Below are 20096 nucleotides of genomic sequence, written 5' to 3'. Positions count from 1 at the left end.
TTTACTTTGCGACTCTCAGACTTTTGCATCCCCAAAGTACCTCCAATGAACACAAAGAATTTATTCCCCACACAGGCCCGAGGAGCTGGAGGAGAATCTCACACAGCCAACCACAAGTGAGAATTTTTTTTCAAGTCTCCACCTTTATCTTATGAATTCATGTGAATGTTTTGTTTTGTTTTGTTTTGTTTTTGAGATGGAGTTTTGCTCTTGTTGCCCAGGCTGGAGTGCAATGGTGCAGTCTTGGCTCACTGCACCCTCCGCCTCTGTGTTCAAGCGATTCTCCTGCCTCAGCCTCCCGAGTAGCTGGGATTACAGGTGCCCACCACCACACCTAGCTAATTTTTGTTTTTTTAGTAGAGACGGGGTTTCACCATGTTGGTCAGGCTGGTCTTGAACTCCTGACCTCAGGTGATCCACTCGCCTTGGCCTCCCAAAGTGCTGGGATTACAGGTGTGAGCCATCGTGCCCAGCTAATTCATGTGAACTTTTTATGCTATTCCACAACAATTATATGCTTGTTTTAATATGAAAATTTCGCCCCCAGATCTTATAGAAAAAACAAGCCATTCCAGGCAGATGCTCTTGGAACCATCCTCTAGAAAGAGGTTTTGCTTACCCATAACCTCAGGGGAGACAATGGTATGTTTGCGTATGGTGAAGGCCTTGTTATTTCATGAAACTAAAATTTTGGCAAATAGACTATGTGTGTGTTTGCACACTACACATGTGACACATGTACATGTGTACCTGTAGAAGCTCCAGATTGTAGGCAGAGCTGGTTTCCTTGCAGGGCTATATGTTTCTTTGGCACCACAAAATGATCCACACTTTTACCCTGGCAACTATCTGTGAACTAGCCATGTTCCTCAGCCCAGAAACTAGAACTGAAAAGAACCGTAGGGGTCCTGGAAGGTTGTTTTGTTGTTGTTGTTGCTGGTAAAAGACCTGTTGTATTGGTCCTTCTAGCAACAGTGGTAGGGAAACAAGATGGCACCTGCCTCCCAGTGACTGACAGCTGAGACGGGAGAAGGTCAGGCAAACTTACTGCAGTGCATCTGGGGCAATGAAGTGGTTATCCTGGGAGATATTTGGGGACTGACAAAGCACTTCTCTGCTTTTGCTGGGCTTCTTAAAACAAAAAGCACGTACTTGGTAAGGCCTGAATGTTGTTCTGCTGTTTGCGCATTGTGTAATTAATTTCTGTCTGTTTTTTCTTGGTTTTAATTGAAGGCTCTGAGTGCTGGCCTACTTTGGCCATCCTCAGGGAAACAAGAAAGGAGACTTGGACTCTTTCTTGGGCCATAAGTTAAAGGGAGCAGGACATCTCTGGGGGCCAGATGTGCTGATAACGGTAGTGAGATCAAAGTATGACAGCTCCAAGTGGCCAAGGGGGTGAAGGGCTGGGGATTATAAAACAATTACCCCCTCCCCTCCTTAAGAGTCTCCTTTTGGCCTTTTTCTTTTTCCAAACCTTGAAGGGTTTTGTGTTTTGTTTTTAGTAAGGGAGGCTGTTCCCTTCCCCTGTGGAATGTATTCCCTGAAATATCCTGCTCCAGGGACAAATGGACACAGAGTTGGAAGCCTCTGTTCTCAGGAGCCCTACTTCCTATGTTTTCATTTTTCTTCTCAAAACGCAAACCAAACTAACTCTTCCTGTTTCTGGGCTTGGGATGTGGAAGGTCACACAGCAGGAACCCTTTAGCAAACAGGTCAGAAGGGGCCTCTGAAAGCTGCCCCTTGGCTGCCCTGCCATTGAGGGAGGGCTGTTGGAATGGAATTTAGTTTTATGGAAAGAAGAGGAGGATGAGGAGAATGACTTTCAGGCTGTGGTGAGGGAATGGCTCTGCTTCTGACACCAGTTTGTTCTTCTTTGCCTCTGCCCTCTCCCCAGGCAGACCAAGGCTTGGGAGCCATGGAGCTTTCACAAACTCAGCTGCTGATGTTCAGTCATTGGTCACTGTCAGTCAGGAGTACGTGTAGGGAAGAGTGACCAGGACTCTGAGAAATGATTTTAGGAGCTAGGAAAGGACAGATTCTGGGGAGCACATTATAGATGAGTAGAGTCTTGGGTTCTAGTCTCAGTTTTGCTGCCAACTAGCTCTATGCTGTTGTGCAGATCACTTAGCTTATCTGGGCTTCATTCCCCAACTGCAACGAGAACATTGGACTGTATGAGCTATAAGATCCCTCCTACCTTAGATTTTGGGAGATTCTAAATGCCAGCAGATTGGCCTTAAGGAAGAAGGAACACACTACTTCCAAGGGACTTCAAGGGGTGAAAATAGGGCTACTGGGTGGAAGTTGTTGTAAGGCAGATTCTGGCTCAATATAAAGAACTTTTAACAGTATAGAATGAAAAAGGATGCTTCACCATACCTGAAGAGTTTGGTCAAAGCCCAAGTTGGGCATGTAGCAGGAAAGGTAAAAAAGGGAAAATTGAACACCAGATTTGAGCTATGATTGCCAACATTTAATGCAGCCAACTACAGTCTCCAAATGAAACTTTAATGCAGTCAACTACAGTCTCCAAATGAAATGTTCATGGAACCTTCGAAAAGTGAAATAGATTAAGTTGAATGGAGCAGGAATGAGATATCCCATAACTCTGTCTTTCTCTCATGTCCCCTAAGGAACCTCTGGGGACACTAGGGTTCCTTAGTACTCAGTTTCAAAAGCACAGGTTAATATAGTCCTTAAGTGTCCTTCCTGCCTTGAGATGTGGGCGACCTCCAAATTTCGAGAGTTTGGTGAAAATGTGTTTTACATGGATCTGCACCATTGGCTGGAACCACTGGATCCTCAAGGCCCTGTCTCAAGAGGTTTTGTCATCTGGAGCCAGTGGGGCTCTATGTTGATCTGTAATAGCTAGTTCAGAGCTGAAATGATAGGGAAGAAAGTCTGCTGAAAGGAAGAAGTCACCAGTCTGATTACCAGAAGTTCTTTTGCTATGCCATCAAAAATAAAAGCCAGTTCTTGGCAGACTCATTGTTTATGTGAGACCTTATGCTTAGTTCTGGGAATCCAGGGGTCAGTCAGATGTAGCCATTGTACACCAAGAGCTCATGGTCTATGGGAGAGACAGGAAAGAAAAGAGGCCAATGCAGAACAGTGTGATGTTTTATAATATAATAGCTACGGACAAGATGGGAAGGGAGGCCAGAGCATGGTTAGACAGGCCAAGAAGGGGGCTGGCAACAACACACTCAGGGGAGAGTCCAATACGAGAATTCACTGTCTGTCTAGGAAATAGCGAGTTGTCCCATGGAGCTCAGAAATATAGGAACGAGGTGGGAGAGGAAGCAAGAAAGATAGGCTGCCTAAGCTTGAGAGACCTTGAATGTCAGAGCAAAGAAGTTGGACTTTGACCAAAGGTAGGAAACAACCAAAGATTTTTGAGGATACCTACGTTTTTCTTTTAAAGAGAGAACTTTGGCAGCAGTATGGAGGGTGAACTGGACGGGCGAGCATGGTGGCAGGAAGACCAGTTAGGTAGTGGTCGCAACCATCAAGGCCAGAGTTGCTAGGGCCCAGATGGAGGGCTATGTTAGTGTGAGTGACAAAAAAAAGGGGTAGATTTAGGAAGCCTTATAAAGAGGTCCCATGCACACAACTAAATGGCAGCAAATTAGAAAGATGGAGTCCAGGTAACGCCCGTGATTCTTGCTCGAGTGGCTGGGTGCATGGGGCTGCTTTAACCAAGAAAGCAGATTCTGGAGAAAGAGGAGGTTTCCAGAGAAATTATAAAGAACTATGATCTTTAGTGTTGAGTTTGAAGGATCCACAGGACCTTCTGGTGGAAGAGTCCAATAACACTTCCCAGGTCCTTTTCAGAACTGTCTTTCCACCTGAAGTTCCCACGCCCTCTCCAGCCCCTGATTTGGAGTGGCCTACACTGTGAAAATGGTCATCTAGGCTATACCTCGAGAGATATACCTGACCTGCCTCTCTAATTCTGTCTTGCACTCTTGAAGCAACTGAGAACCTGGGCTTCCCAGCCCCTTGGGCCACAAAGGAAGCCCTTACACTCCTCCACAGGCCTGGAAACCCTTCCCCCATGCCAAAGAACATCTTGAAATTGCCCTTTCCACTGACCCTACCCCCACCTCCCTTTCCTTTCAGCCTGACTTCTGGAAGAGAGGGGGCCGGGGCGCAAAATCAAAATCTTGAGACCTTCTAGTTCAACATTCTCATTTTGCAGACGAGGAAACTGAGGCCCAGGGAGCAGAGGTGACTAACTCAAGGTCACAGAAGGAGTTAATGATGGACATGAGACTAGATCCTAGGTGTCTCAAGTCACAGTCCAGCATTTTTACCTTGGCTGAATTCACTGTAGATCATGGTTAAAAGATTTCCTGTCTCAAATGATAATAAATTCCAGATGCTCCCTAACTAAGTAGATCTTTATACTATTCCAAGTTGCTGGGTAAAATATCTGTCAAATGTTAGATAAGCCATGCCCTGCAACTGTTCTTTGTAAAATAACAAATGTTAAATGACCAGATCTGTCAAGACTTAGTTATCAAAATGATTTGGTCATTTTCAAAAGAAAGGATGTGGATTGAATTATTATTATTCTGATGACTTTCATATGCTTAGTATTTTTTTCTACTGCCCTTCTGAGCCTTGGAGGTGACAGACACCCAATAGCATGTTAAATAAATGTATTTGTTTCTATTTTCTACTGTTCAAATCTGTCTCCCCGCTCCCTCAGAGCTTGGGGGAGGGGTCTGGGGCAGCTGATGGATGAGTCTGATGCTGAGGCCAAGCCTGCAGCCAGACTGGAGCCAGTTGGGTTGCGAGCAGGGGCTCTTGTTACAGGCAAACTATTACCCCACCAGGCCACCTCAGCCACTTCAGCAGGAGCCTGGAGTGAAGCCTCAAATGGCTCCAGGCAACAAAAGGAGCTTTGTGCACTGGGAGCAGGGGACCTTGGGGAAGATTTGGCGCAAAGGCGGTGGGAGGGAAGGTCAGCAGCCTCCTCACCTCTGTGGGCTGCTGGGAAGCGAGCTAATGAACTTCGCGGAGTATGGGGTTTGTAAGTCAAGGAGTCATTGAATTTCAGAGCAGCAAGATACCTTAGAGGTCATTTAAAGCAAGCTATTCAGTTTATAGTTAGAGTCACTAAGGCCCAGAGAGGGAAAGGGACAGGCCCAAGGACACACAGCTGGCAAAGGTCACAGCCAAAACTGGAACCTAGAGCTTCGGGCCCCAGTCAAGTATTCTCACTTCAGCACTTAAGAGGCAGTTTTGAATTGTGGGTTTTATTTGGAGGAAACGGGTTCCTTTTAGGCTCCAGGACCTTTCCATCTTAGGAGCAATTTGCGCTCAAGCAACAGGGTGTGAAGGCCTAAAAGAAATATGAAGTGAAGATGGGAGCCTGAGAGCATGTAGCACATCTTAGAGTGAGTCACTAAGGCCTGAACCTCCTCCTGAGCTGCTGGTTTTACTACCGCTAGCTCTGTGTTTCTCAGTGTTTGATATATATGTTGACATAGGATGATTTGGGGTGGTACATTGGCATCTGCATCATGATAGATATATATTTAATTTACTACATATCAGGAAAAATGTAACTAGTGCCTCAAAACCTAATTTTATAGATTTTATGGCTTAGGGTGAGGTTATTATTTAAAATCAGGTTGATTTAAAGAAAAATATTAAGTACTTAATGGCATGGATGATGTGATGGCAAAAATTCTGAAGTTGGCTCACAAATAAGTGACATTTGGGAAACACTGTACTAGTGGCTTCTTGGACTGTCATAGCAGGGACTTCAAAGGTAATTCACCTTTGAAAGTCATTCTCTTGGGCCTGGGCAGCACCACATGTGTTGAAGCCAGTTGGATATTCCTAATGCTCTCCTATAAGGTGGTACCAAGTGATCCTATGACAGCCCTTACAAGGTTTCCTCTATCAGTGGGATCACTAGAACAAAAGCAATGATGTGTCAGATAAATCTTTGCTTGATTCATCCTAATAGAAGGAAGATGAGCTGGGCATGGCGATGCAGCCTTGTAGTCCCAGCTATTGAGGAGGCTGAAGTGAGAGGATTCCTTAAGCCCAGGAGATAAAGGTTGCAGTGAGCTATGTTGCACCACTGCACTTCAGCCTGAGTGACAGAGACCCTGTCTCAAAGAAAAAAAGAAAAAGAAAAGAAGGAAGGAAGGAAGGCGAAAGAAAGAAAGAAAGAAAGAAAAGATGGAGGAGGAAGGAAGGAAAGAAGGAAGGAAGGAAGGAAGGAAGGAAGGAAGGAAGGAAGGGTAGGTAGGAAGGAAGGAGAAAGAGAAGAAGAAAGAAAGAAAGATAAAGAGAGAAAGAGAGAAGAAAGAAAGAAAAGAAAGAGAAAGAAGAAAGAAAGAAAGAAAGAAAGAAAGAAAGAAAGAAAGAAAGAAAGAAAGAAAGAAAGAAAGAAAGAAAGAAAGAAAGAAAGAAAGAAATTATATACAACTCTCAGCCTGGAGTCAGTATTTTGGCTTTTTTGTCACTAAGAAGTCCCTGGCTAGTCCTCTCCTCTACCACTTCTGTTCTGCTCTGGTGGCACTTGGGAGAAATGGCATAGGAGAATGGGACAGGCTCAATGTATAGATGAGAACATTGAGGTTCAGAAAGGGGAAGGCCCTTACTTGGTATCATTCCACCATGAGTGGCACAGTCAAGACTGGGTCCCAAAAGAATGCTGATTCTACCAGCCCATATTTCCTGCCCCAGGATTCCTGCTCCATGACCTTTTCTGCAGCTCCCCTCAGCCCCACCCCCAGGCCAGTCAGGCAGTGCCAGCTCCCATCGCAGTCCCATCTAACACAGCTCACTTGATTCAGACCTTCTAAACTCATCGAGGGCCAAGAAGCTGCTAACACTGATCACCTCTAAGAGGCTTGCTCGGTGGCTGGGGACTTGGGGTGAGAAGAGACTTTGTATTTTTGTACCTCTTGAATTTTGAAACCTGTGAAGATATTACCTATGTCTCAAATAATACGGAACAAAACAATGAAGCATTCTGCTCACCCCACGACCTAAATTTCAGAAACAATCAATCACATTTGTTCAGCACTTTGGCATTTTTAATGTGCTGTCTATTGTGATCCATACGAGAGTCCCATGCAATAAGCTCCATTTTGTAGATGTGGACACCAGTCCAGACAGAGGAAGCTACTTTCCTGGGCTCACACAGTGAATCTATAATGAAATTTGGGCTAAAATCCAGGTGCCTTGATTCCCAGTGCCTTGCTGCTACCATTTCCACATCCACATAAACTCATAATTTATGCCAGATTGTTTTTGAATCAGCCTGAGACAACGTGTTCCCATTTGCCTTTAAATAGACATTTTCAAACTTTAACCTAAGAAATAGCAGGAAGACCAGTCCCATCTCAACTTCGTAGATGGCAACCTCCTCTGCCTGACCCCACCCCCTAAAAGATACTCCTGTCTCCTCTGGAAGCCACAGACCACTCAGCCACTTGGTGCCCACCCTCCCAGAGCTCAGTGCTGGCACCTCTGCCTGGCACAGACATTCTAAAGAGGTAACTTGGCAGCTGTGAGTGCATTCGTCTGAGGGGGTCACTATTTCAAGGCCTGAGGGGTTTCTTTTTAGCCTTTGCAGCTGGTGTCTCTGAAATGGAGAAGTGTGCCCTTCCCCTAGTATGGGCAGTGCACAGACCTTGTGCCCCCAGAAGTCTCTGTTGCAAAGCAGAAACTGCCCAGCAAGAAGCCTTGGAATGATGATGACGGGGAAAGGCAGGGTGGGGAAGTGGAGAAGCAGATGTATGTTGTATGCTGATCAAAGCAGTGTTCCTGTTTCAAAATAAATCTTCTCTTATCTGCTGTCATGGCAATGCAAATAAACCCCCCACCCTATCAGTTCTTGTTTTGTAGCAGCCACCACCCAAAAACTCAGAGTCATAAGATGGAAACGTCCTTGGGAAGTCACTAGAATCCCCTCTCTCTATCCTGGTGTGATTTGCCCAAACCAGCTCCAAATACTTTGGAAGGTCCTTATTAGTAAGGGTTCTGGTTTTCTCTTCCAACGTCTTCCCATGATGGCTTGCACAGACCCTTAGCATGACACTTGTTAACTGATGCCTTTCTGTTTTGGCAGCCCCAATCCTGTCACCAGCAGCTATGCTCATTCAAGTCATGAGCTCATCCTGATGAAAAATTGGAGCCAATGGGAATGACTGAAGTCAGGCTAGAGCCAGGAGGATGGCCTTGATGACCTCAGCAAAGCCCAGCTGATACAGGAGTTCAGGCTCCAGCACCAAACTCTTCCCTGGCCAGTAGCCTTCTTTCTCTTCCTCCACAAAGCTGTTATCCCTCTCTAGAAAACTGTGTCCTTCTCAATGGAAGGTAGGTGCTCCCAGTATGCCGTTCACTTATCCACACCCAAGTAGGACACCAGAGGCACCAGGCAGATAGGAAGTTGGGCTCAAAGAAACTTGTGAGAGAGCAAAAGGAAAAAGCTACATATATCCCCTCAGTCTAATGAACTCCAAAGCCTACCTCCTGTTGGAAGCCTTCTAGATAAAGCAAGTGCTGGGAGTATAACAGACACTGAACCCCAAATGCCAAGTCTCCTTCCTTTACCCTCCACTTACCTGTTTTCTCTTCTGAGGCATCTCCCACCCCTAATACATTTCCCAGTGGAAATAAGGCATTTGAGAACAAGAGAAGTATATGGGTGGCTGCCACTTGCTGAAAGCTCTGGAGGGAAGTCCTCCCCTGGCTCTCTGACAAGAGCAAAACCTCCAGCTGAGAAATGAAGAGGCTCTGCACATGAGCCAAAAAGCAGGGCCCGAGGAAGACAGCAAATGCCCAGTGGAGGGAGACAGAGAGGATGTCTCCGGCTTTTGCATCTCAGCTGTTGGCTCTGCTGCCCAGGGACCTGATCGGCTGCCCCATGAGGACTACTGAGAAGCTCAGTCTCTTTGTATGCCACTTGTGATGCCCCCCTCATGTACTTACCAGCATTCTTCTTCACCTGCAGCAATGGGAAACACTGCAAAAGAAACAGAGAAGAGGTTAAGGCATTGCTGAGATGCAATATCCGAACTGAAAGGGATCTTAAAGTTAGCAAGCTCGATCCACCCATTTTATGGAAAGACACATGGAGGTCCAAAGAAAAGGAAAATGAAGTAAGGAACAAAGTGGAGCCCAGACACAGACTCCTGGATGCCTACTCCATACAACTGTACTTTCTGCTACCCCACTGCTGATCCCGCCGGTTCACTTCACTCTCCCTGAATGGAGAAGGCCCCCAGGTCAGGGGATTGGAGACACTCTGCCACAGCTCACAGTACCGTTCCAAGGCCTGATAAGAAAGATTATCAAAGAATGAGTTAACTTTTGCTTGGCACATACCATCCTTGGTATAGCATCAACAAAGCTAGAAGCAGGGTGTGTTGGTGGCAAGGGCAGTATTTAGAATTGGAGAGCCCAAGTTCAGGGCCACCTTCCCCTGCTTACTGATTATGTGACATTGAACATCACTCGTAACCTCTTTAGCCTCAGTGTCTGCATTTATAAGACTAGGAGAGCAATAATCCCCCTTCACAGGCTTTGTGACAAATTAACATACATAAAGACACTTTTTAAAAAGATTAAGCACTCTAAATTCATGCATTCAACAAATATTTATACAGTACCAATGCCCTTTGGCGCACTATGCTAGATGCTAAGGATATAGCAGTGATCTAGGCAGATGAGATCCTCATGCGGCTGAACTCTTAGTAGGAAGAGACAAACAATAAATAAGTAAACAAAGAAATAAGAAATTTCAGGCATCACTAAGAACCAAGAAGGAGAAACTTTTAAAGACAGGATGAGGTAGAGAGTGATTGAGTAGGGGGAATACAGAGGTGACCAGACGGGTCTCTCTAAGGAGCTCAACTTTGAGCAGAGACCCAGATGGCAAGAAGTTATCAGCAGTGTGAAGAGCTAGGTGAAGAGCATTTCAGGAAGATGGTGAAGAGAGAAACGAAGGCCAAATTATGAGAGGCTTTGAAGGCCTGGGCAAGGATTTGGACTTTGATTCAAATTATAATAGGCAGCCATTGGGGGATATAGAGCAGGAGAATGGCAAGATCTGATTTCTACCTTCAAAAGGTCACTCTGGCTGTTGGGTAGGAAGTGGACTGTAGAGCCTGGGTGGAAGTGGGGAAATCTGTTAGGAGGCTTTTGCAGCAGTTGAGGCAAACAATGTCAGTGGCTTGGGCTAAAATGGTAGTTGTAGAGACATTCATTCAATAGTTAAGGAGGAGAGAAAAGAAAGAAGGAAGGAAAGAAGGGTACCTCTTAGAGGTAGAAGGGTCTTCTTGCCTGTTCTCCTTTTACACAGCCAGCCTCTAAACCAACCAAGTGGTTACCAGGAAAATAGTTGCCATAGTATGTGTCTATCTCTTACCCTCTGCACAATGACTGCCATACCAGCTGCAGACACTTGACCACAATGCTTCCTAATCCTAAAAGATTTGTCTCAGCCTTAGATTACCCTAAAATGACTAAAGGTCTGATCCACCCTTGTAGCCCACAATGGGCCACAGGAGAGAGGAGGGATGGGGGATGTCCTCCCAAGTGTTCACTGGCAAGACCCTCGAGGGATGTCAGTGTGAAGGAGACAAAAAGTTCTAGAATGAGATCGGCGTGACTAGAGGAGAAAGACCAATAGCGACAGATATGAAAGTTTGCTACAAAGCTACAAAGTGGAACTATGATTAAGCAAGTCAATATAATTCTTAGTGGTGGACAAAGGGGGAGGAAAGAAAAATGAGAAAGGATGAGAGGGTAGAAGAGAAGGACAAAGCAGGCCCCTGTGAGGTCTTAAATGTGACAGTTCTTGGAAATTAAGAGATGAACTGATGGGTGGGACAGACTGTACTCTATGCTCTAGTCATATTAAATCTCCTACTTCTCCACCCTACCAGCCCAACCCATCATAGTTGTAGCAGAATTACAGATAGTTCAGGAAATAATTAGGCCTTAAATTTAGGGATTTATAGGTTACAAATTAGTGACCTACTTTGGCCATTACAACCATCCTGCATGGTAGATTTTATTATCCTCATGAGACACATAAGGCAAATGGGGCCTAGAAGTGAAATGATTTGCTCAAGGTCAAGGTAAGTGTCAGAACCAACAGTCTATGCTTGAGGTCAATAGGGCTCCCAATTTTATGGCATTCTATTTTTTTCTCTCTGAGGTCCAGAATAACCTGGATTGGATCAGGCCCATGAGTCCCACTCTGCTTTTGACCTTAATCTTGATGCTATTTTGGTAGCTGAAAGACTTACAGGGGAAGATAGCTTATGAACTTTTGCATCAAAGAGTTCTGCTACAAAGTGAAGGCCCTTTTTGTTTCCTTGTTGTAGAACATATCCCTCTGATTTGGAGTTTCTGAACCCAGAAGCCAAAAATCCAACAGTTACAAAGACAGCCACTCTAGAAGAAGACCAGGATTAGTGGTGACAATCTTCTCATCTAGTGGGTCATTCATTCATATATTCATTTATTTATTCACTCATTCACTAGGTACCTCCTCAGGGCTAAGCCCTGTGCTAGGTACTCAGGGATTCATATAGATCAGACATATTCCCTGCCCTTGAGGAAATCACAGCTCAGAGGGGAAGTCGATTACATGCACAAATCATCACAATTCAATGTGAGTGCTATTGGAAAGTATAAAGCTTTATGGAACTGAGCAGAGGGAGTAAGTTGTTGCTGGGAGTGGGGGCACATTGTCATAAGGATCCTCATGAAGGAAGTAGCGTTTAGAACAGGTCTTGAAAGCTAAGCAGTTGTTCATCAAGAAGACAAGGGGGCAAAGAGCCTGGCAGGTAGAAGGGGGAGACTAGAAAAGGATGAGGAGGTATCAAAGCCTGTGGTTTGTCCTACCCATCAGTTTATCTCCTAATTTCCCGGAACTGTCACATTTAGGACCTTGGTCTAGCTGGAGAGCAGAGTGCCAGACAGAGAGTGGGAAATGAATCTGAAGCAGCAGTTTAGGGGCCAGATCGTGAAGGGCCTTGTAGGTCATCTTAAGAACTTGGGACTTTATCTAGAGCCCAATGGGGAGCCATTGAGGGGGCCTAAACAGAGAGGTAATGTAGTCAGATTTATGTTTCAGAATGTTACTCTAACTGTAGAGTGAAAGATGGATTGGGAATGTGGGGCTCAGGCAAAACCAGAGAAAGGGAGACCAGACACCTGGCACGGTGGCTCACGTCTGTAATCCCAGCACTTATGCCAAGACAGGCAGATCACCTGAGGTCAGGAGTTCGAGACCAGCCTGACCAACATAGAAAAACCCTGTCTCTACTAAAGATACAAAAAATTAGCCAGGTGTGGTGGCACATGCCTGTAATCCCAGCTACTCAGGAGGCTGAGGCAGGAGAATCACTTGAACCTGGGAGGCAGAGGTTACAATGAGCTGAGATCGCGCCATGGCACTCCAGCCTGGGCAACAAGAGTGAAACTCCGTCTAAAAAAGAAAAAAAAAAAGAAAAAAGAAAGAAAGAAAGGAAAAGAAAGGGAGACGAGAGTTAATGGTAAGGTTCTGGGTGGGGCAGTGGTCTTTAGGATAGGAAGAAGGGGACCAATATATGGACAATTTACATGGTAGAACCAAAGTAAATGAAAGGATGTGGGAGGATAAGAGAGGAGTCAAGGATGACCCCAATGCTTCTGGCCTGGCAACTGGGTGGATGGTGATGCTATTAACTGAGGTCAGGAACAGAGGAAAAAGTGATTTGGTGGGTATACGGGGGGAATCTTTCTGTTGTAACGAATTTTCCCTTAGATCTGTTGGATTCAAAAAGGTCTGTGGAGCATCTGCTCTGAGCAGTCCACTAGGCACTGGGGTAGACCTGCAGATGCAAACATGAACAAAAGCAGATGTGATTCCTGCCCTGGAGGAGCTCTCAGTCTAGTGGGAGATACAGTTGCCAGCTAAAAAAAAAAATAAATAAAGGCAGATCATGAGTTTTTTCAGAGAAAAGGGAAACACATTGAAAGAGTGCAAAGGAGAAAACCAGAGCCAAAAGGAGAATAAAAACAGAAAGATGGTTGCTGGATGAGAAGTAGGGAGGTCTGAGAGGGGTAGTTTGGAGACAAGCTGCAAAGGCTATGGACAAGCTTTGTCCAGAACTGGGCCATCCTCAGCCACAAGTGGCTGGGATGGAGCTCACTCTTCCCAGCATCCTTTTCGCTCAGCCTCCAGGCTCTAGGACCAGCCCTTGCCCTGGTATCTGAGGTGTGTCTGGAGAGACTTTTTGTCCTTGTCTTGCCTGGTTTCTCTGCTCCACCTCTCCCTTCCTTCCCTAACCACCTCCAACACCCCCACCCGTCACTCCTAGCCAGCCCTGTGCCATAGACTCAGGCCTAGGGCCACAGTCATGAGAGCACGTTCTTCACATTCCAGCCTCCCCCAGCCTTCTCAGCCTGGCTACACAGAGCCCTATTCACAGCCTGGCCCTCCCTTCTTCCATAGTGGGCTCTCACCACCCCCAGGCCTATCCTGAGTTTTGCCAGCACAGACCATGGCCACTGTGGAAAGCAGGCTCTCCTGAGCACTCTGGAGCTGACTCCTCTCTCTTGGGGGTCTCTCAGCTGGAAGGTGGGTACAGTGGCTTTGGCCACTTGTACGTGCATGAGAGTTCATGTGTGTTCTATGCACTTGGCAAACTTTCTCTAGGCTAGGCCTAGAATAGGGGCTGTGTTGAGCCAGACTGTGACAAGACACAGGGGTCGATTAGACCCAGGCTGGTTTCTTAGAGCAGCTCACAGTTCAGAGACAGCTGAGTAGAGATGGAGGATGGTATGTGGGTTGGAGCTCAATTGAGCCTACCTCCAGGTCCTAAGTGGGAGTACTGGTGTCATGGTGCCACTTTTAAACCCCATGTCAATGACCTGGAGACATGTGCTCATGTTCGGGATGTGAGGTCTGCTGGGGATGGAGTGCTACAGCCCTGAAGGATGCCAATCTTGTCCCCGAAAAGGGCAGAGGAGAGCTGGTTTCAAGAAGGACTGACTGACACAGGTATTCTGGGCTTGACCCTGTACATTTGACCAATTCTTTGCTGGGCTTCAGACTTGTTACCTAATGAGAGGGGGGTGCCTGACGATTCTTAGTCTGCCATCACAAAGAAGAGAATGAGGAACATTCCCAGTTGGGAAAGAGCAATGGAAGGAATAAATTCTAAAAGGCTTTTATAGAACTCAGAGTCTGGGACAGCCTCCTGAGGAACCCCCAGAGCGCCTGTCTCCCGTCTGTCTCCCTCCGAGGGTGCAAGCTGTCCCACACTGGCTTGGAGTATGTGGGCCTCACAGAAGGCCTCTCAGAAAGCCTGATTTTCCGTCTCTACCCCCCAGGATGACTGTGATTTAATACCTACTCATCCACCCCCCAAAAGGGCCCCCAACCTATAGCCTCAGGAATGCTGATGGTTTTATAAGTCACCCCTTGGCAAAAATTCCTACTGCCTTGGATGCTTTTCCCCTTAATTCCTTCCTGCCAGTGCTGCCAGGACATCCTTTCCTGCTGCCCCATCCTGACTCCTCACCTGGCCTGCAGGGCTGCTCCAGGCCTGACTCTTTGCCTTTGAGCCTTTCCTCCAATCTTTCTCCTGCCTTGGGCCCTACTGTCCACAGGCCAAGAGTAGGGCCAGGGAGGAGAGTCAGCAGCAGCTGCAACCCCCAGGGGTTCTCTGGATAATCTCAGGAATGTAATATCCCAAAGACTTGACTTTCCCACCAGCCAACAGGGACCCTCCTTCCTGCCCAGAACTTGGGAGTCTTTCCGGGAGAGGCGCCCTATAGGGTGAGTGTAGGAAGCGGCTGGAGGAGAGAGACATGGGGATTCCAGTGTGGGATGGAGCTTCTTTTCCAGAGTCTGAACTAGTCTGACCAGGGATGGGAGCAGGGGCCGGAATAGGAGGAATGAGGAAATTGCCTAAACAACCCACTTCGTCAACCTCAGGGTAGTCGCATCTCTGTTTTCTACTGTCCTTTCACTTCCACAGGATGTCCCCAATTCTAGGCTCTCCTCAGCCAGGGAATGAAGGGAATGGCAGGTAAAAATTTTTCCTCATTTTATAGATGAACAAACAGGGTCCAACCTATGGGCCCAGCGTCACTTAGAGCAATCAATCAACTATTTTTACATTCAACTCATATTTACTGAGCACCCACTGTGTGGCAGGCCTTTTCACATAGGTCATCATCACAATCAATTATGAAATGGGGAATATTCTCCCCATGTTGTAGGTAAGGAAACTGAGGCTTAGAGAAGAGAAGAAGAGGCAGAACCTGGGCTGCTAGATCAGTGTCCTATTTCCATCTACAACATTATATCATCGTACTACATTCTTCTCTCCAGCTCCCAGAAGGCACCCAACCCAAGGTAGAAGAAAGGGCCAGGGAAAGTCAGCCTCATCCATATCCAGGGCCTCAACTCCCGTTCCCCAAGTGCAGGACTTCCTTTCCTCTGCCCCTTGGCAGCCTCAGCCTTGGAACTACTGATTGACCTGGACTCTAAGGGCCCTGACAGCAGCAGCAGCAGCAACAGCTCAAGGGTTGCCCAGAGGCATGGAGTTGAGGAGCTCTATTCCCCACCCACTGTGAAACCTCTGACCCCAAATCCCAGCAGAGGCTGCCTGAGCTGCTGCTCCTTGTTATTGTTACCAGTGACTTGGAAATGCAGGCCAGGCCCTGGCTCCCAGAGCTTCCCAGGCCCCCAGCTGTTCTCAGGCCCTGGAGGCTGCTGGGAAGACCAAGCTCCAGTGTCGGCTCTTTTCCCTGAGCCTGGGCTCCCCGCTTTTCTCCTGAGGGACTTTAGTGGAAATCACTGACATTTGGGAGCAGAATTTTTTTTTTTTCATTTGGCCTGGAAGTTCATAGAAGTATATGTGAAATATAATGAGACTGTCAGAGCTGGAAAGACTCTCGGAGATAAACCAATCCAGCCTCCTCATTTTACAAGTGGAGGAACGCAGCACAGATTACATGAACATAGTGGACTTTGGAACTAGATTACCTGGGTTAAAAATCCCCAATTCACCACTTAATAGCTGTGTAATCTTGGATAAATTTCTAAACCTTTCTGTGTTTCAGTAAAATGAGGATGATGAAAATGATAGCTTGCCTTGCAGGATTATTGTGATGGTGAAATGAGTTAATATATGCGGAGGGTTTGGAACAGTGTACACCACATAGTATGTGCTCTACAAATATTAGCTAGTATCGCTTCCCGACCTCTTGGCTACGATCAAGTGCAAATATTAGCTAGTATTAGTTCTAACTTCCTCTAGTCTTTGGGGATGAAAGAGAAGTCTGGTATTGCCAATCTGCAGCCCCTTCCACTCCTTTTTGCTTCCCCCAACCTCCACCATAGCCATAGGAGGTATATCCTCCACCCCGCCGGGATCTCCCACTTGTATGCCTTTTGGCATCAAAGAAACTAAAAGCAAGGTAAGAATCTGTATCCAAAGAGACTTAAGTCAGAGTTGAAGCCTTGCCTCCTGCTCCCATCTCACCTTCCCAATGCTCGCCCCTATTTCTCCCACTCCCAAGAACAAATATTATCCAATCTCACATGACTCGAGGAAAACACACCAGTTGTGATGATGGGGCAAGGGTTAGGAGCTTCGGATCAGGCAAATTTGGCAGCGGGTCCCCATCCCCATTCCCAGGCTGAGCCTAAGATCGTTCCAGACTTTGCTGTTACAGGAGTTACTCAGACTTCAGCATGGCTATCCCTTTGCCTTAAGGATTAGGTGGCATCTCCAATCACAGGTACTAGATTAACTAGAACTGTTAACGCATTGAACAGTTTCATATACTGAAATTTTCTGTACTAAATCAATCATGCCCACCAACAGGGCACTTTGGGGTTGAGTGTGAAAAACTCATATCCACTAGACAGTAAGCTGCATGAGATGAAGACCTACAGCAGTTTTTTTTTTTTTTTTTTTTTTTTTTTTTTTTGTACTTAGCTATTTAATGAGGTTCTTAAGACATTTAGAACACCAATTTGTGAGGATAAATTCCATTCGTCAGGGCAAACACAGATCGCAGGTAGCCCTGGAGCTGAGGAACAGCTTTGATTTTTGGTAGAATTTGTGAGTCCACAGCTTTCTGATCAATCTTGCGCTGCTCTGTAATCTCGTATTTCTCTTTTTCTGTGTCGAAGATCTCACCTTCCTGGTGTCTGGGCTTCCGCAGCTTCTTCTTCTTGAAGTAAGCATCGGTAAGATGTTTTGGGATTTTGACACTGCTGATATCGATTTTGGTTGAGGTGGCAATGACAAATTTCTGGTGTGTTCTTCGTAGAGGAACTCGATTGAGGACCAGAGGTCCAGTCACAAGTAACAAGCCACTAGCCAGCTGCTTCAGGAAAACCACCCTCTTGCCCCTGTGGCGTCCAGTGAGGATGATCAGAATGGTCCCGGGGGTAATGCTGGCTCGCAGTTTTCTCACGTGCTGACTGAAGGGTTTTTTGCCGTGGCTCAACAGCTTTCGAGGCACATCTTCAGTAGGATAATATCTAGGCATTTTGCGAAGTTTAACCACCCGGGTACCGCCGTTCTTGTCACCACCAACTGGTTTTGTAAGAGTTGCAAGAACCTTCTCCTTCTTTTTCTTTTCAACCTTGGATTTAGCGGCTGAGTACTTCCTCTTGTACATGGCCTTTCTGGAATACATGGCGGATCGGGAATACCTGCCAATTCCTCTGACAAGGACAGGGTTGCGGCTGCAATGGGGCTTCCCCTTCTTGGGCTTCTTAGCCTTGAGGTTACCCTTTTTCACCTTGCCACCAGCATCAGCCTTCTTGGCTTCGGGTTTCTTCTCTTTAGTATCTGGCTTCTCAACTTTTTCACCCGCCATCTTGCAAGATGGGAAAGAGAACTAAGGTCTCGGCTTCCAGTCTATAAGCCGACCTACAGCAGTTTTGCTCACCATTACCTATCTCCTTAAGATCTAACACAGTGTCTGGCACATAGTAGGCCCTGAATAAATATTGCTTGGTTGAACTAGTGAAGGAATGAATTACTTAAGGTTATTCTCAGCCTAAGAAACCCCCTCACATTTTGTCCAAGATAACAACAAATAAACATTTCAACAGGCTTTGGGATCATTATCTCATTTGATCCTTACTATAGCCCTATAAGGTAGGAGTTATCATTCTTCCCAGTGTACAAATAATAAAAATGGTCAGTGCTTACTATGTGCCCCTTTTCTAAGAGCTTTATACATATTAACTGATTTAAGCCTCTGAATAACCCTGTAAGGTTGGTACTACTATTATCTACATTTTAGGGAGCAAGAAACTAAGGCTCAGAAAGGTGAAGTAACTTTCTCATGGTCAACACAGCTAGCAAGTCATGGCTCAGATAGGTGAAGGGCTTGACTCCATGTAGATGTTTTGGTCTTTTCACTGCATCAAGAACACAAAGTTCAAAGTCCCACACACAAATTTCAAAGTCTCTTGTTCTTCCCTCTCCTCCCATTTCCATTCACTCCCAACACCTCCACTGAGGACAAGTCCCTTGGATCTGTGACTCTTCCCTCACATGTCTCCAACCTCATTCTGCCTTGAAAACACTCTTTGCCCTTTTCTTCCAAAGGTCATTCCTTCAGATTCAGATTCAATGGAGCATCTACCTTGTAACAGGCTTTTATAGACATCATCTCGCTGGCAACTCCATTAAGTCTTATCCACTGAGGAGAGGTGACATGCCCAGGAGCACTCAGCCTAGATGTGGCAGAGGTGGACATAATATCCAGGTCAGTCTCACTCTGTGTCCAGTACTCCTTTGGCAACACTAAGTTGCCTTCTACTCTGGTCCCAAAAACTGCTCCCAGAAAGCTTCCTAGATCACCCAGAAACCACCTCACAAATCTCTTGAGCTCCATCTATGCCAATAACCTTACCACAACCTATTATTTTGCTCTAGTCCATGGGCCTGTGCCTCAAAGATACACAGCATATGTCCAGTATCTAGGCATCTTACAGTTAACCATGTCAGGGACAATCCACAGTCTGAATTTTTCGCACGTATACGGGGCCAATACCTATCACCCAACTGACACGTTATTTGAGTGGGCTGTGGAACTCTGCCAAGAGGGTCCTCCGAGTGAACCTTCCTTCTGTGCAGTATAGGCCCTTGCCTTTCCCCCTCTAAGTGGTTTTTCCATGACCTGAGAGTCTTATGTCATAATTTATTTCTTTGGAACAAGTAGTTAAGACATGGCTGGCTGTACATACTGTCTCATATGTACCCATGTACGTTACTACTTCCATTCACAGACACACACACACACACACACACGCACATACATCAGACTGATGAAGGGATCTGCAACAGTGTCCTGAGATAAAAGAGACTACCTGAGGAAGTGGTGAGCTCCACATCACTGGAGGTGTGCAAGTGTCTGGCCATTCTTTTGGTAAGATGTGATAGAGGCAACTCTGTAGTGATGGCATCGAGGAGTCTCTGAGGTCCCTTTTCCAGCCCCAGGAGTTTGTATACATTCATGTGCACCCCTGAATTCTCTATACTCCCCCTGCCCCTTCCACAACAAATATACACTGCATGTGGCAAATTGGATTTGCTTGGGATGACAAGGGCAAAGGAATGAAAAAGGAGAGACATCCTGGAGGCTGGGAGTGAAATTGCTGAATCACCCTATCATCGTCACACGTTCACCCCATATCCTGCCAGGCTGCTCCTAGGCAGATTGGGAAGCTGAGAGCTGGCCTAGGGGCAGAGAGGGGCTGGGATGTGGGCAAGCACACATAAGGAGGATGCATGCTCACCTCACTTGCAAGTGTGTGCGTGTGTGTACATGAATGTGAGCCTGCACAGGGGGTCGTGAAAGCTCACACTCATATGAACAGGTGCCTGGGAAGCCAGGTATAAGAGCAGCCACATGGAAGTCTCATGCATACTTGGACGAAAGCATTCACAGGAGATGGTGCTTGAGAATGTGTGCCTGGGCGAGCTCAGGAAAGCCCTTGTGCACATACACACTCATGTGTGAGACCTAAGTATGTAAGTATGGTGCCTAGGGAAAAGCATGGGGTCCCACGTTGGCCCACGACT

General features: G+C 46.4%; 2 protein-coding genes across 3 annotated transcripts in view; both read right to left on the bottom strand.

Moving 5' to 3' along the window:
* Positions 1–20096, bottom strand: part of STARD8 (StAR related lipid transfer domain containing 8) — a 79458-nt gene that overhangs the window by 51571 nt on the left and 7791 nt on the right. For both annotated transcript variants that reach the window (XM_028842495.2, XM_028842494.2), the window contains exon 2: positions 8965–8998. In XM_028842495.2, the coding sequence (XP_028698328.2) occupies positions 8965–8998 (34 nt within the window). The remainder of the gene's footprint in view (positions 1–8964; positions 8999–20096) is intronic.
* Positions 17003–17877, bottom strand: RPL6 (ribosomal protein L6). The gene has a single exon (NM_001193555.1). The coding sequence runs from the start codon at positions 17875–17877 to the stop codon at positions 17011–17013; it is 867 nt and encodes a 288-aa protein (NP_001180484.1). The 3' UTR covers positions 17003–17010.

Source organism: Macaca mulatta, chromosome X (assembly GCF_049350105.2).
Source record: "Macaca mulatta isolate MMU2019108-1 chromosome X, T2T-MMU8v2.0, whole genome shotgun sequence".
In the NCBI taxonomy this organism is placed as follows: Eukaryota; Metazoa; Chordata; class Mammalia; order Primates; family Cercopithecidae; genus Macaca; species Macaca mulatta.
The sequence above is the reverse complement of the archived record's forward strand: the minus strand, read 5'-3'. Positions and strand labels throughout refer to the sequence as shown.

Excerpts from the sequence above, each read along its gene's own strand:
- RPL6 (NM_001193555.1), bottom strand. The coding sequence starts at position 17,877 with ATGGCGGGTGAAAAAGTTGAGAAGCCAGATACTAAAGAGAAGAAACCC.